This window comes from Vigna angularis, chromosome 6, assembly GCF_016808095.1.
Source record: "Vigna angularis cultivar LongXiaoDou No.4 chromosome 6, ASM1680809v1, whole genome shotgun sequence".
Lineage (NCBI taxonomy): Eukaryota > Viridiplantae > Streptophyta > Magnoliopsida > Fabales > Fabaceae > Vigna > Vigna angularis.
In genome coordinates, this window is record NC_068975.1 from 20,824,552 (window position 1) to 20,840,051 (window position 15,500).

The 15,500-nt window shown below is 26.9% G+C and overlaps 1 protein-coding gene across 4 annotated transcripts; it reads left to right on the forward strand.

Annotated features, from left to right (window-relative positions):
- Nucleotides 1–1,110: 1,110 nt before the first annotated feature.
- LOC108343434 (probable amino acid permease 7) lies at nt 1,111–5,563 on the forward strand. Of its 4 annotated transcripts, none has more exons than XM_017581714.2 (8): nt 1,111–1,338; nt 2,452–2,572; nt 2,659–2,892; nt 3,031–3,124; nt 3,216–3,430; nt 3,723–3,856; nt 3,971–4,210; nt 4,947–5,563. In XM_017581714.2, the coding sequence occupies exons 2-8, from the start codon at nt 2,494–2,496 to the stop codon at nt 5,346–5,348; spliced, it is 1,398 nt and encodes a 465-aa protein (XP_017437203.1). In that variant the 5' UTR covers nt 1,111–1,338; nt 2,452–2,493; the 3' UTR covers nt 5,349–5,563. The 4 variants fall into 4 exon arrangements, with proteins under 4 accessions (XP_017437203.1, XP_017437205.1, XP_017437204.1 ...); XM_017581716.2 differs by lacking the exon at nt 1,111–1,338 and adding an exon at nt 1,932–2,130; XM_017581715.2 differs by lacking the exon at nt 1,111–1,338 and adding an exon at nt 1,933–2,098.
- Nucleotides 5,564–15,500: the final 9,937 nt, after the last annotated feature.

The following is a 15,500-nucleotide window of genomic DNA, read 5'->3' on the forward strand; positions in this document are numbered from 1 at the left end:
ACTCAAAACTACATTAACATTTTATGTAATAAATATTATTAGTCTGAAATATTGCTTAAATTATTAAATGTAATTATATATATAAGAAATATTAAAAACGGTTTGGTTTATTTATTTAATTAGTAATATGTAATTTGATCTTTCGGGAAGTGAAAAAGTTTTGGAATAAAATACAAATTCTTTATTATAATTATATTTCTTAAACTAAATGTTATTTTTAAAATAAGAATAAGTAAACTATAGAAAAGAAAAAAAAAACAATCGACTCTTTATTAAATCCAAATCCAAGTCATCTTTTCGTAGAAGTTTTTCCCTTATTTAATAGGAGACCCGATTGATTATAAAAGGATGGGTTTGAGTAAAATTGAAACAATTGATAGGGTTTTGAATAAATATTTTATCTAAAAAGTGGTTAATAACATCATATCAATTATATCCAAGTATTGTTGAAATTCTCAATACAACAGTTAAAACTGTTGATTTTATTTAGTTTCCTGCAATAAATATGTTTTGCAAATAAATACAAATATTTTTTGATATATTTATAAAAAATTTAGACTAAAAATAATCAAAACTACGTTAATATTTTTATATAATAAATATTATTAGTCTGAAATATTAATTACATTATTAAATGTAATTATATATAATAAATATTAAAAATGGTTTATCTATTTTTATTTAGTAATATTAAATTTGATCCTTACAAACTCAAACATAATAAGTAAGTTTTTCATAAAATTAAAACCTAACAGACAGGGTTTTGAATAAACATTTTATCTAAAAAGTGGTAAATAACAGAGCAGTTAAAACTGTTGATTTTATTTAGTTACCTGTTAGCAGTGAATATTTCAGAATCCTTATTTATCATTTTTGTCTGTTTTTCTTCACTTGTTCTTGTCATGTTAAGGTAAGTTTGCAGCATTTGGGGAAAAAATTTCTGGGAATTAACCAAAGGGTCCATGTTCAGAGAAGAAGGACCAACCTCTTTCAAAAGTCACATTTTATGTGAAAATTTTCTCAGCTCACATTACAAAGTTTTACTGAAAATTATTAAAAAACATAGTTCCAATAATGATGCCTCTACGGTCCATATTGTCAGGTTGTGAACTTGTATGGTAGCCATAGCATAGAGACTATCATCCTGATCCTCAAGTCTGGGATGGTTATAAAATGGTCTAATCTTGTGAACTCTCTTACACAAAAGATTCCTCTCAGCCAAATACTGCATCAGTTCATCAGAATCATGAGGGTTACACAGAGTTACAAGTTTCTGCAAAGAGAGTAACATGTTTGCTTCTGTGACTTTTCATTGTCTCATCCTCTGAAATCAGCTTGGTAAGTCCCTGAACTTGTAGAAAGTAGAAGCATTCATTAGCTGTTAGGATGATGAAACATATGATATTTCATTCATTCATTCATTCACACTTAGGGAAAGAAACTTCAACACTAGATGTGACTCAACTGAAAAAAGATGTTGCTTTTACTTCAATGATTCTGTGTACTCTGCAATCGGAAAGAGAAATCTAAAATAGTGTGTGTTGTTGTTCCTTGAGGTGAAAGATGCTGGACGTAAGTGGCCTAAGTTAAGATAGAGAAGTTGAAATGAACTTCCATTACAGCATGGGACAAATTTGATGTGTGAGTGTGATCATGATCTGAAACTAATGGTGTTCTTTCAATTCAAAAGTCAGCAAAAACATGGTTTTCAACTTTTCACCACCACTTGGTCTTTTTGAAGAACACCCTACAACCTTCCAACTTGACTTCTCTGGTCCACAGATTCTGAATCTTTTTTACTGTTTAGAGATCACAGTGTAAGAGTTAAAAAGTAACAAATAAAAGGGTTCATAAAAATTTCCTTGGTGAGTATAACTTCTGATTCCTCAATTATTATGGTTATATAAGGCTGCCTTACCAAAAACCTTATTTAATAATTAGCTTGTAATCACACATCATGAAGCATCTAAGAAGCTACGTAAGCCTTAGCATCTTTTCCTCCTTTTCCCTCCAAGCCTATAACTATATTCAACCCAATCTGCATTGGACCAAGTGTGGAAAGACATTTTCCCTAGCTTCCTCTTTGCCTAGAAAGCAGGTAATGTAATTTGTTCTACATAAGCTAGTTAGGTAAGGCAACACATCCTCAAAAGTTTAAGTCTGATTTTGCATTCTTGATTACTCTGCCTACACTGACAAACTGTCAAAAGGCAAGCCATTCATGCACATGTTCATTAGCAGAATTAAGATTAATTTAAACTGTTTCAGCAACTTATCATGTGCTTGATGCTCTATAATGCAACTAACTTTGGTAGATTTGGCTAATCACTTCCACATAAAGGAAAAATTATGCACTTTCCCAAGATATATACTCACTTTGATTTCAAGTAGATGCAGCACTGTTTGTCTTTGTTTTTGTTAGTTTAAGCCTTTAAACTGTTTAACATGCAGTAATCTTCATAAGCTTGCATTGAATTGGATGCTGTGACAAATATGGATGGGAAAAGCTCTCTACAAATAACTAGAAGTGGTACGGGTGATTATGATGATGATGGACATGCTAAAAGAACTGGTAAAGTTCTCTAGGACCCAAGCTAATCCATTTTGATGTATTCTTGAATTTGAATCTTAAATTTTAATCCTTCCATGTTCTGGCAGGGAATTTGAAGAGTGCTGTAGCTCATATCATTACTGCTGTTATTGGTTCTGGTGTTCTTTCTCTTGCATGGAGCACTTCTCAGTTAGGGTGGATTGGAGGGCCAATTGCCCTGCTTTGTTGTGCAATTGTCACCTATATTTCTTCATTCCTTCTGTCTGATTGCTACAGAACTCCTGATCCTGTAACTGGGAAAAGAAACTACTCTTACATGGATGCTGTTAGAACTTATCTTGGTAGTAACACATTGAACTCTTTCTCATGTGCTTCTACTATAATTCAAGTTAAAAATAGACAGATTGTAGATAGATAGATAGACTTTAAATGAACTGCAATGAAAACTGAAATGTCTAATTGTGTTTATTGTTATTCAGGTATTAAAAGAACATGGATAGCTGGCTTCCTTCAATTTTTGACTTTATATGGGACTGGTATTGCATATGTTCTAACCACAGCAACATGTCTGGGGTACTTTCCTCATGAAATGAGAAAACCAACTTTGTTTTTCTGCTGTAGCCATATAAGCCTATGAATCATGTCCATTCATTCTACTGCACAGGGCAATTCTGGAATCAAATTGTTTTCACAAGAAAGGGCATCAAGCTCCTTGTCATTTTGAGGGGAACATGTATATGGTGATGTTTGGAGTTGTTCAAATTGTAATGTCATTCATACCAGATCTCCATAACATGGAATGGGTTTCAGTTGTTGCCGCAATCATGTCCTTTACATACTCATTCATTGGACTAGGACTTGGCATAGCAACAGTCATAAGTAAGATTCATCTTCAATCAACTTTTGACAGTTTAATGTTCTTATTTTAGTTCAGATAGTTTTCTTTTTCTTCTTTCTCATTTCAAGTCTCCTGACAAGGAAAAAACTTTACAGTTCTCTAGATGTTGGTGCTATTGGAATTTCATCTCCATAACTTTGTATAATCTTTATTGGAAAACAACACTAATAACAACTAAGAAATTGTATTAAGCTTTGAAAGAAAACTATTAGTCCTAAATCCATATCATGCTATTGCTACATTGGTTCTTAGGATTTTGGTTACACCTTGCAGAAAATGGAAGAATTATGGGGAGTTTGTCAGGAATACCAACTGATACAGTTGCTGACAAATTTTGGGCAGTCTTCCAAGCACTGGGTGACATTGCCTTTGCCTATCCATACTCAATTCTCCTTCTTGAGATTCAGGTACCTTATTATTTCATGCATCTTCAAATTGGGTGTGTTGAGGGTTACATAAGATAAAAAGATTATAATTTATAGCCGAAACAAGGTTTTGAATTTGTATTTTTTTGACTGAAGGACACTTTAGAGTCTCCTCCACCAGAAAACCAGACTATGAAAAAGGCCTCAATGGTTGCAATCTTCATTACAACATTCTTCTACCTGTGCTGTGGATGCTTTGGATATGCAGCTTTTGGAAATCACACACCAGGAAATCTCTTGACAGGCCTTTTGAACGGGTCTGGATTTTATGAGCCTTTCTGGCTTGTTGACCTTGCTAATGTTTGCATCATTATTCATTTGATTGGAGGATATCAGGTAATACTAACGTTCCATATCAAAAACAAAATGTCACAGAAACAACATATTCCTTCTTATTCATTGCACATGAGATGATCTTTCTGTGTTTGCCTAATGTCCAAAAAGCATTAAAGATTCACAATTCCAACAGTGTAATAAGAAAAGCACAAACAAACAAATAACATCCGAAGGGACAAGTCATCTGACATAAACATGTGCTCCTTTACAGAAACCAATCCATGCTATGCTTTTTAACTTCATCTGTAACCATACAAAACTGTGTTTGGATTTTAACTTATTTTAATCCGTCACTGAATTGAAATATTTTTCCCTTTGTCTGTTTGTATATGACCTATTCTGAATAAAGGTGATACAATTAAACTACTGATAAAAAAACATTTTTTTTCGAGACTTGCAATTTGATTTGTTTATACATTCAAGCTTTCAAGTATAAAGAATAAATAATAGTTCTGTTTAAATCAAATCATTCATTATCTTCCATCATTCCAACCATGATCTTGCATCTTTAAAATCATAAAACATACAACAGAAACGTGAATCCACCATATAGTGAGTGAGATAAACCTGCAAAACAGTGTAACTCTCCAATAGAGAGAATAAATCCACTTTCTTTTCTTACTTCACCTTTTCTAAATTCAAAAAGAGTGAAAGTCTTCAATTCAAAGCTTTGGTATCAACATATATTATATTCTTTCATGTCACCCAACTCATCATGTGTGTGCTTTCTTCTCAGGTTTACAGTCAACCTATATTCAGTACTGCTGATAGATGGGCTTCAAGAAGATTCCCCAACAGTGGGTTTGTGAACAATTTCTACAAAGTGAAACTGCCTTTAGTTCCTGGTTTTCAGCTAAACCTTTTCAGGTTCTGTTTTAGAACAGCCTATGTGATTACAACAGTTGGTGTTGCAATCTTGTTTCCTTACTTCAACGCAATTCTAGGAGTGTTAGGAGCCATAAACTTCTGGCCATTGGCTATATACTTCCCTGTAGAGATGTACTTTGTGCAGCACAAAGTTCCAGCTTGGAGTAGAAAATGGATTGTTCTAAGAACATTCAGCTTTGCATGTTTTCTTGTCAGTGTAATGGGGTTAATTGGGTCAGTTGTTGGCATTGTAAAAGAAAAATTGAGCTGAAAATTTCAGTCACTCTCTTTAGTACAATGCTTACTATATTTGAGTTCATAGATTGGTGATGCTTTTCTAATATTTCATGTAAAAAGGTTTAAAGTTGATGATGATGGTAGTGTTATTCAGAGATATAGATAGAGAATGAGCAATTGTGGGCAATGTGTGAAAGTGAATAAAGTGGTACTACTCATTGGAATAATACATGTTTTGTTGATGCAGAACTCCCTTTTTAGGATAGTTCTAACAAATTTGTACTTTGATGTTAATGTACTTGTACTTCAAGAAAAAGATTATATTAATTCATGACTTAATTATTACTAATTTTATGTGTTCCTATCTCAATTATTGCAGTACTCTTTATGAAAATTTAAAATTTTGTCAAGATTTTGTTTTAAATGATTCTAAAAAATAAACATGTCATTGATTTTTGTAGTATTTTATTGAAAAATGCATCCAATTTTTTTATTTATTGATAGAATAAATGTATTCCCTTAATGATACATACAAATTAAACTTAAAATAGATCTAAATATATCTAATGCTCTTAAAATTATTAAATTTTGATTGTTGTTCTTATAAAAAAATTTAGTTTTATAAAATTTTGAAAACACTATTTTCAATATGTATTTACTTTTTCTAAACAAATTTTATTTAATTCTTATATTTCTAAATTTTCATTTTTTAAATTTCTAATATTTATTTAGAATAAATTAATGACATTTATTTCAAGAACCTTAAAGATTCTTTCTTGTTAACACATATCAACTTATTACAATATTAATATGGGTAACTTTAAATGATTGTCTAGTTTTTTTATTCACGTATAACTTAAATATTTAATTGTTGTTGTATAATATTAATACTAAAAAAGTTCACTTTTGAATAAATAAATAAAAACGCCTTTTTACAAATATTAAAATCAGGACTTATTATTTTATAAAAATTAAAAAACACATTTAAATACAAATATATTTATAGTGTGGTTTTCATATATAAAAATTGAATGCAACTTTATGAAAATACCTTTGTATGATTTTTTTCATGCTTAAACTTTATCTTTATTATTACTCTTTTTAACTATTAATATTTTTAAGATGTCTCAGTGATTTTTCACCAAATCTATTTTAATTTGTTTTTGAAATTATGTTTTTAGATTGATTTTTAAAAAACATTATATTCAAGATTAAATCGTGTTTTATTGGTACGATTTTTTTGTGAAGAAGTAATCACCATCTTTAATGATTTTTGACATGTGAAGCTAAAATAGTTAGAACACAGGACTCTTTCTGTATAATTGTTGAAATCTTGGGAATGAAAAATAACTTCCATTAATGTAATTAATCATGCATTAATCAAAGTGGTAGAAGGTTTGGATGACTTTTACTCAAATTAAAGTTGTGCTTGGGTTAAGCAACTTCTTCCAAAAGCAAACTTCTAAAGTCATACAAAAATTGAACAACATCTTTAAGAAAATAAATTATACAAAAATCATGCAATTATTTACTTCTTCAAAACTATTAAGATACAAATTTATTTATATGAAATAAAATAACTAAATTTAGAATATAAAAGAATTGAAAAAATTGATCTAGTATATGGACTTTACTATAATCAATAAATAAATAAATAATAAAGAAGTTGTACTTTACACATAGAAGTTCAACTTTTTCAATTTTTTTATATTGCAAATTATTTATTTTATTTTATATAATTTTTTTTCCTTAATAATAGCATGATTTTTTTTTCAATTCATCTCATGTTATTTTATATTTTTTACATAAATATATTTTTATTTATATTATTTTTAATTTGATTAATTAGTTTTTAAATTCTTTTATGTCTTGTTTTATATAATTATATATTTAAGTTTTGAGATATTTGTTTTATTAATTTAAAGTTTTTTAATAATATTTAATATTTTAATTTTTTTAATAAATTATGAAGAATTTAAATATTTTAAAGCTTTATATAATTTTTACTTTTACTTTGAGATATTTTTTAATATTTTTATTAATAAATTCTTTTGACCTTTTTAAGGTTTTGTTCTCTAAACCTTTATTGAAAATATTTCCTATTTCAATTTTTTTAAATAATTTGGCTATTATATTTTATATATATTCTTATTTATTATATATATATATATATATATATACGAATATTTTTTTAAAATTTATTATATTCGTATTTAAGAAAAAATATTTAAAAAATTTATTTATATAAAATAAAATAAATAAATTTATAATAAAAAAATAAAAAAGTTGAAATTGTATGTCTCAACTATAACTTCTTTATTATTTATTTATTTATTATTTTTTAAAGTCGTATTTGAGACACCACTTTAAAATTTTCAATTCTTTTATATTTTAAATTATGTATTATTTAATATAAGCCAAAAAGTTGTTAAAGTTGTGTACAACGTGTAATTCATTTTATTCATATTTTTTTATATAAGTATGACTTTAGTTTAAGTAAAAGTCAAACTTTAATTAAGTGTATTATTAATTACATTTAATTTTAATGAGTTATTTTTTAAACCTATGACTTTAGCTTTTGCAAATAATTCATTCTTTGCTCCAATGATATAAACTACACAGGTCAAAAATCATTAAAGGTAACCACAACTTATTACCAATTACACACGACTTAGTCCTAAACGTAATTTTTTTAAAACCTATTCATAAAAGTAATTTCAAAAGCAACTTAATCCCATATAGATAGCAAACTACACAGGTTTTATCTTCAAAGTACAGCTAATTAGTTTAAAACAAGCAGTTTTAAAATTTAAAAGGGTTGATATACTATTATTTTATAAAATCATATAACATTGCATACTTATTTATATAATAAAGATATAATTAATTACTTAATTATTCCGTATAATTATTCAAATATAGGTACCTAATGCAAATTTATGCTATACCTTCTGAATAAAACATAACATATTTTTAAATAAGTTAACTTTTTTGTAGGTGAGATTAATAAATTTATAATTTAAAATATTATAATAATATTGATAAGACGTGTTAATTATATTTAGTTAAATAATTGAACCCGACAGAACTAACTTTCTTAATAATTTAAAGCCCAACTTAACATTATTTTTTAATTATAAACTGCCTAACTTAACATATATTAAGTTATCAATTCCTATAGATCGACCTAATTATTCTCATTATCCTACTCATAAAAAATTATCATTTTTAAACAAAATTATCAGATTACAATACATCTCTTATGTTGTTTTTTAATGTTTATCAATTTTTTTCTCATACAAAAACACAATGTAATGTTTTCTAAGTCATTAAAAAAAACCATTAAAAACAACCAAAATACTGTAATTCAAAAGAGTTAATTACTTATTTGACATATGGTGGAACTTATGTATCACTTTCGAGTATAATTACATAAGAAAATTGCTTTTTCAATAATATATATATATATATATATATATATATATATATATATATATATATATTAAAATGTGGGCTCAATAAGCATTATTTAATAATTATATATTTTTTTAACCATACATATTCTAGTCATTTATGACTAAAGAGCATTACTTGTATAAATAACCATTATTTAATATTAGACACTCGTAAAAGTATTGGAATAAGAATAATTTATAATATAAGCATAAAAAATATATTATCATAGTAAATACGAATTAGATTAAAACTTGGTGGGTTTCTCACGATTTTTGTGTTTAATGTTTTCAATGTGAAGATATTATATTCTTAACTTGAGAATAATAAATTAAATATCTCCTATCTACCGAAAACAATACCAACCAATTTATAATATATATATATATATATATATATATATATATATATATATATATATATATATATATATATATATATATATATATAAATGCGAACAAACATAAGGTTTCTAAAAACAATTTAATGAGGTTGAATTAAATTTGAAAATCACTACTTTAATATTTAATAAGTAATGATCATGTACTACTTGATTTAATAATAATAGACACAATTTAAAAAAATAAATAAAAGAATTTAATATTACATAAACTTGTTTCAAATTTAAATTTTTAAATAAGTGATAAAATTAAGAATATTATATATATATATATATATATATATATATATATTATTTATAAATTATCCTGTTTTAAATGATTAGAATATTTTTAGTTTACATGGTACTCTATTTTAATATTTATGTAATTAAACATTTTATTATTATTTAACATAGTTTTAAAAAATCTAAGATTACCTAACTTAAGTATTTCAAGCTAAACCATAAATCCACATGTAGGACCTAATCTATCTCCATCCATATATAGTTCTCACAATCCCCAACTCTTAAAGTATTACTTTTTTTAAGGAAAAAGTTTCATTTTCTTTCTACAATATTCTCATCGCAAGATTTATTCCATTTTTTATTATTGATAGTTTGAATTATTCGTTGTTCAACTAGCAAAAGCAATGGCTAAGATTTGAGGAAGAAAGAAAATCCCAGACACGACCATTGAATTCATTTTTGGGAAGAAAAAAAAACGTATGTGAAGTAAATGTTGGAACTAGAAACATGAATGGACCGTGATATAAAATAGTTCACAGATAGTGGGAGGGGATGAAACACGATTCCATTGATATTAAGGTTCGTGTACGAAACAAATGGATGTCTTTTGGTACGATTGTTTTTCCTTTTCTTTATAAAAAAGAGTGGGACCATTTTTAAAAATTATTAAAATATGTAAGATTTTTAATATCTATAAAGAATGAATAAGAAAATTGGTGATTACAACGAACGGAATTTTATGTTGTAATTTTCAATTTAAATTAACAAAACCGTGTGTTAAAACACCACTTTTTTATTTTAGTTTACTAGGTTCATAAAAATGGTTGTTTACTTTTTATTTTTATTTTTTATTTTTAAAAAGAAAACCGTGTTATTATAATTATTTTTAACAAAACAAAATTATGTTACAATCTCAACTTCCATCAAATATTAAAAAATTATTATTATTATAAATAATTTTTATCAGATGTAATTAAATTATAATATATAAATATGTGTATTTCATTGTTACGCGATCTGTCAAATTAATTGTGTTACATTTATTAAGTTTATCTTGTTTTCATACTCAAGATGTATAATCTTTAATGTGAAAGAATATTTTGAAAATCTTATATATCAAATTATAACATTCATGTAGTTGTAAATTTCACTTTACAAACTAGTTTTATAAGGTTAAGTAATACACAAATTTTACTTTTTTAAGATGGTATTATATCATATATTATTTTAGTTTTATCGTATCACCCATTGCCGGGTTTAGGTTTCCTCCAATCCCATACTTAAGATGTCCAATTCTTGGCATGAGGAGATAAGTTAAAGATTTTAAAATAACTAGAAATATAACTAAATTATAATGTATAAATAGATACAAATCTTACTTTACGAAACTAACTTTGTAAAGTTAAGGTATATTTTAAGTTTCATTCTAGAAACATTATATTCATATCATTAACATACATAACATGTTGGAATCATTAACTTTTCATGTCAAGATATAATGATTTGATATACAAACTTCTTTCACTTTATCACCACCTCATCAGGAAGACATAAAATATTTTCTTTCCTTAATGAGTTTTATGTTTAATATTATGACCATTAGGTATTAGGTATCTTTTACTCCATACCCATAAAGGTCACAACACACTCATAAAGGACAATAAAATCATAATGTTGTTTGAGTAATTTATCTCTCTTGAGTAACCTTATTTTTTTTTATACAAAATAAGACTTATTTGCTTGAGCAATAACAACTTTAAAATATAGAAAATAGATATAACATATTTATCTTAATTAAGCAAACTCTCATTCTCAAACATCCATTTTAAGAGAAAATTGTGTTGGGTGAGTCTCTACCTCACGTAGCACTTAAGCACATATTGTTTGAATGTCATTCCACACACACATGCGTGTAATGTGTGTGGATGTGTATGTGAAATTTTTCTTAGATGTTGTTCAAAATATAATTTATTTCCTCTTTATAGGAAATTTAAACATACATAAATCATTACATGTCAAAGCAACACAAACTATACAAACTCGGTAAGTTAGTATTATTTTAAAAGTATAACACATTTATAATTCAAAATGCACATCAAACATTTTCACATCCCATCAATTGTTTAATTAATATCATTCAATAATCAAAATCATATGATCATCAATAATAACTAACACAAATTCTAAAATACTAGTGCATAGGGGTGGCAAAACAGACCAATTCGTCCTATTTTGGCTCAGATAGTTTTTGACCCGTTGAAAATTGGCCAGGACGGACCAACCCGTTTATACAATACGATTTAGAAAATGCAACTCGTCCTATGTCGTGACAAGCTAACAAACCAACCCAATGACCTATCCTTTTTTTTAAAGAAAAAATTGTGATTTTTTTAAACTTGATTATCTTTGGCTACCTACTAAATTTTGATTAGAAGAGAAAAGATAAAGAGTTGTACACTACATTAGTGTATGGAGATAAAAATCACATATTCATTGGTGAAAATCAACTCTTAAGAATTTTGGTTTCAAGAGTTTTTATGCTCTCAATCACTCCAACATAGCTTAATGCTTAAGTTGAAAGGGCATGACCTAAATTTTAAAGAAATCAAATTTAAAAACCAACGGTAGGGACACATTATGATTGGATGCATTATACATCTCATTAGGGCCAAGACATAAAATTGTATTATTATTTTATCTCTTTGTTATCACTTTCATTATTCATGTTAACTAATAATAAAGTTGAAAAAGGAAAAAACAAAAAACATTGTTACAAGCCATAAGTCAGCTTGTTTTACTTGATATGCAACCCAATAGGTTGACACGTCAAACAATTCGAGTTAATACGAGTTGACAAATTAAAAATCTTGGTCTGATCCAACTTTTTCTCCACAGGCTAATAGGCTGACCATTGGGCCTAGCCCATTTTTTCACCCCTACGCATGCATAAAATTAGACTCAGAGATTATGAACCTGTTATACTATCTCAAATTATACAAAGCTACATCTCAAGAAACAAAGTCCTCCTCATACGACATGATAAAGTCCTTATTAACTATCAGACACAATTCTTTTTCACACTACAATCTAGGTCACAAGAACATCAATCAACTATCACCACCTAATATTTTTCTCTACATGAGTCTGGTAATAATAGAGTCAGAATAACATCTTTTCGGAATCTTCATTGAATACACAACTTTTAACCTCTCAATATAGTATTTCCTCCTTAGAAATAACTTCATTCACATCATAATAAATTATGGGTACATTGCTTTACTTGGCCACACACACTCACACAAAAAGCAGTAGATCATGGTTTGGCTCTACTCAATCTTACATACACAAATAATATATTATAGGAACATCTCCCTTATTATATTATGCCTCATACATCATTGTCAATCATACATATATTCTTATATTAGTTAATTCATCAAACTCATTTTTAAATTAATTTCATTGATTTTACTCCTCAACGTATCCCTTCTCACTAAGTGGCCTCACCTACTCGTCCAACAAGGTAGACTTTGAGTGTTTTAAAATTGTGGCTCGCTCAATGTTCATTTTCACTCACTTAACGAAACACCTTTGAATGTATACTTGTCTAACAAAACTTGACTCACTTAGCAAGTAATCCCCTTTGGGTTATCTAAATTTTTATTAAAAGAATTTTATTTAGATAAGGGATTAACTCATACAACGACCAAGTATTGAAAGCTCTTACCAAATTAATTCACTTTGCAACCAAGCCACTCTGAGCTCAGGTTTTTAATAAAATGAATTTTGCTTAGCTTACAATTTACACGCCTAATTTCAAAAGGTTGACCTACCTTGCCTAATGAGTAAAACAATTTAAGCTCTCTACATTTTAAAAACATGAACTTCACTAAACGAGATAATAGTTTGTCCAATAAGTGTCCATAATTTAGAAAAATTTACAAATGTATCACATCACCAACCTTGTTTTAACCAAAAGCTTTTACTTCCTTCACATGCCAAAAGTATTATATTTAATTCAAAAGTTACTTCAAATAGAACCAAATGACTAAATTGATATATCAAAATTATTTAACAACTTATTCAACACAAAACCTCTTGATCAATCCTTTTTCACTACAAGAATTTTCATAATTACAAATAAAATTTTACTAACGAAAATAAATTTGTTTATAAAACCAAATTTATCATAAATTTTACCAACCTATTTAGAAATTTCAACTATCAACAAAAATGTCCATCAATAAATAATTTATTGATAACATTGGTAAATTAAAATTTGTATAATATTTCCAATGATAATTTATAATTTTTATTATTAATAAAATTTTCTATTTGTAAATTTTATCAATAAAATAACATCAAATTTCTGAATGTTTTGACTTATTTATATAAAATTCATTAAAAAAATGTCAAATTTCTCATTAATTTAACGATTATTTTTTATAAATTAAGTAGAGATAGATGATAAAAAAGAGAAAAAGGAGGAAAAACGTGAAGAGGAATAGAAAGAGAAAAACTCAGTTAATGATGATGGCGATGGTGGAGATATGACGACGAGTGACATTGCAACAATAGACCATAATAGAAGAAAAAAAAATACATAAAAAAAATGCTCATAATTAAGTAACACGTGAACAAAGAGAATTTTTTTCTTTTTTACGTGTCAATATATATTTTGGAGGGATAATTCTAAATTCTTTCATTATTTTCTATTTTTAATTGTAAGGATGGAATGTGTTTTATATTATAAAATATTGAATATGTTTACTTTTTATTCATTTTTATTAAATTTTCGGTTAGAATGCGAAAATAACTATTTTAATGTTGATTATTCATGATAAAATTTGTCTTTTTCAATTTTAACCGGATATATCTTTTTGTTCCTATATATTAATCATTAAAAAAGATAAATTAAACAATTAGATTCTGTTAAGTGTGGTCAGAATAAAGAACTTAAAATAAATTATCCCGTGTTTATTTTAATTTTTTAATTAGTGACAAAAGACAAAAACAAGTTTATCTTGTATTGTTCCTTGAGGAAAAAGTTATCACAAGATATAATTAATTATTGCACTTCACATCATACTATTGCAATTAATTTCTTGTTTTACTAATAATAATACTGAAGCATGTTAGGCTAACGTGATGATATCTGCATAGCAATAATTTACTGCTATTATTGATGATATATTGCGATGACAGTATCATAATAATAATAGTAATAAAGCACTGAGTTTTTCAATATAAGTGTTTCTATTTGTTTTTTTTTTTTCATTTCTAATTGTGTTATTAGTATGTTACTGTTGTGACTACTAGTACGATTATCGTTGTGTAATAACAACAATAATAATGCATTATCGATATTATCTCATGTTAACAGATGTCTAATCCTCATTTTAGTGATAAGACTTTTAATTGGAATTTAACTCCTTGTAAAACTTGTACTGTGTAAGTTAGGTGAAACTTAATTTTGCAATTTGAGATACAAATTTATTTACATTAAATTGATATTTTGATTCGAATGAATGAAGTTTATTTAATGTGATTTTTTTTTCAATTTTCTTGTCTTCAATTTAGATTTTATTTTATTCAAAAGAATTCAATGTGATTCTTTTTAAATGGATATTAACATCTTTTAAAAGCTGATTATGTGTTAGTATTTTGATATATTTTTTTTAGTTTTGTTTCTAAATTTCTTTTAGTGTTTCAACATTTGTCAGTTGTCACCCAAACTTTTGTCTTCGTCAAAACAAATGCTTCTAGTGTGGCCATGTGAGAAGGGGAAGGGAATTTGAATTGGATTTTGCGATGTAAAGAGGAAGTCCCATTGCAAGAGGAACTCACACCCTTAATGCAAAACTTAATCATCTCCAATCTAATCATACCTTCAACATCAGAAACTTTCATACCACCATTAACCCTAACATCGTGCAATAACATGAACACCAATAACAACCAATTAATGCAACAACCACATGAACACCAATAGCAGGAGGTCTTTATTAAAGACTCTAGAAGTGAAATATTAACCTCATGTGTAGTAGTAGGTTAATTTACCCTTATTTATAACTCTGTAAAGTATAAATATTATCATGAGTGTATATT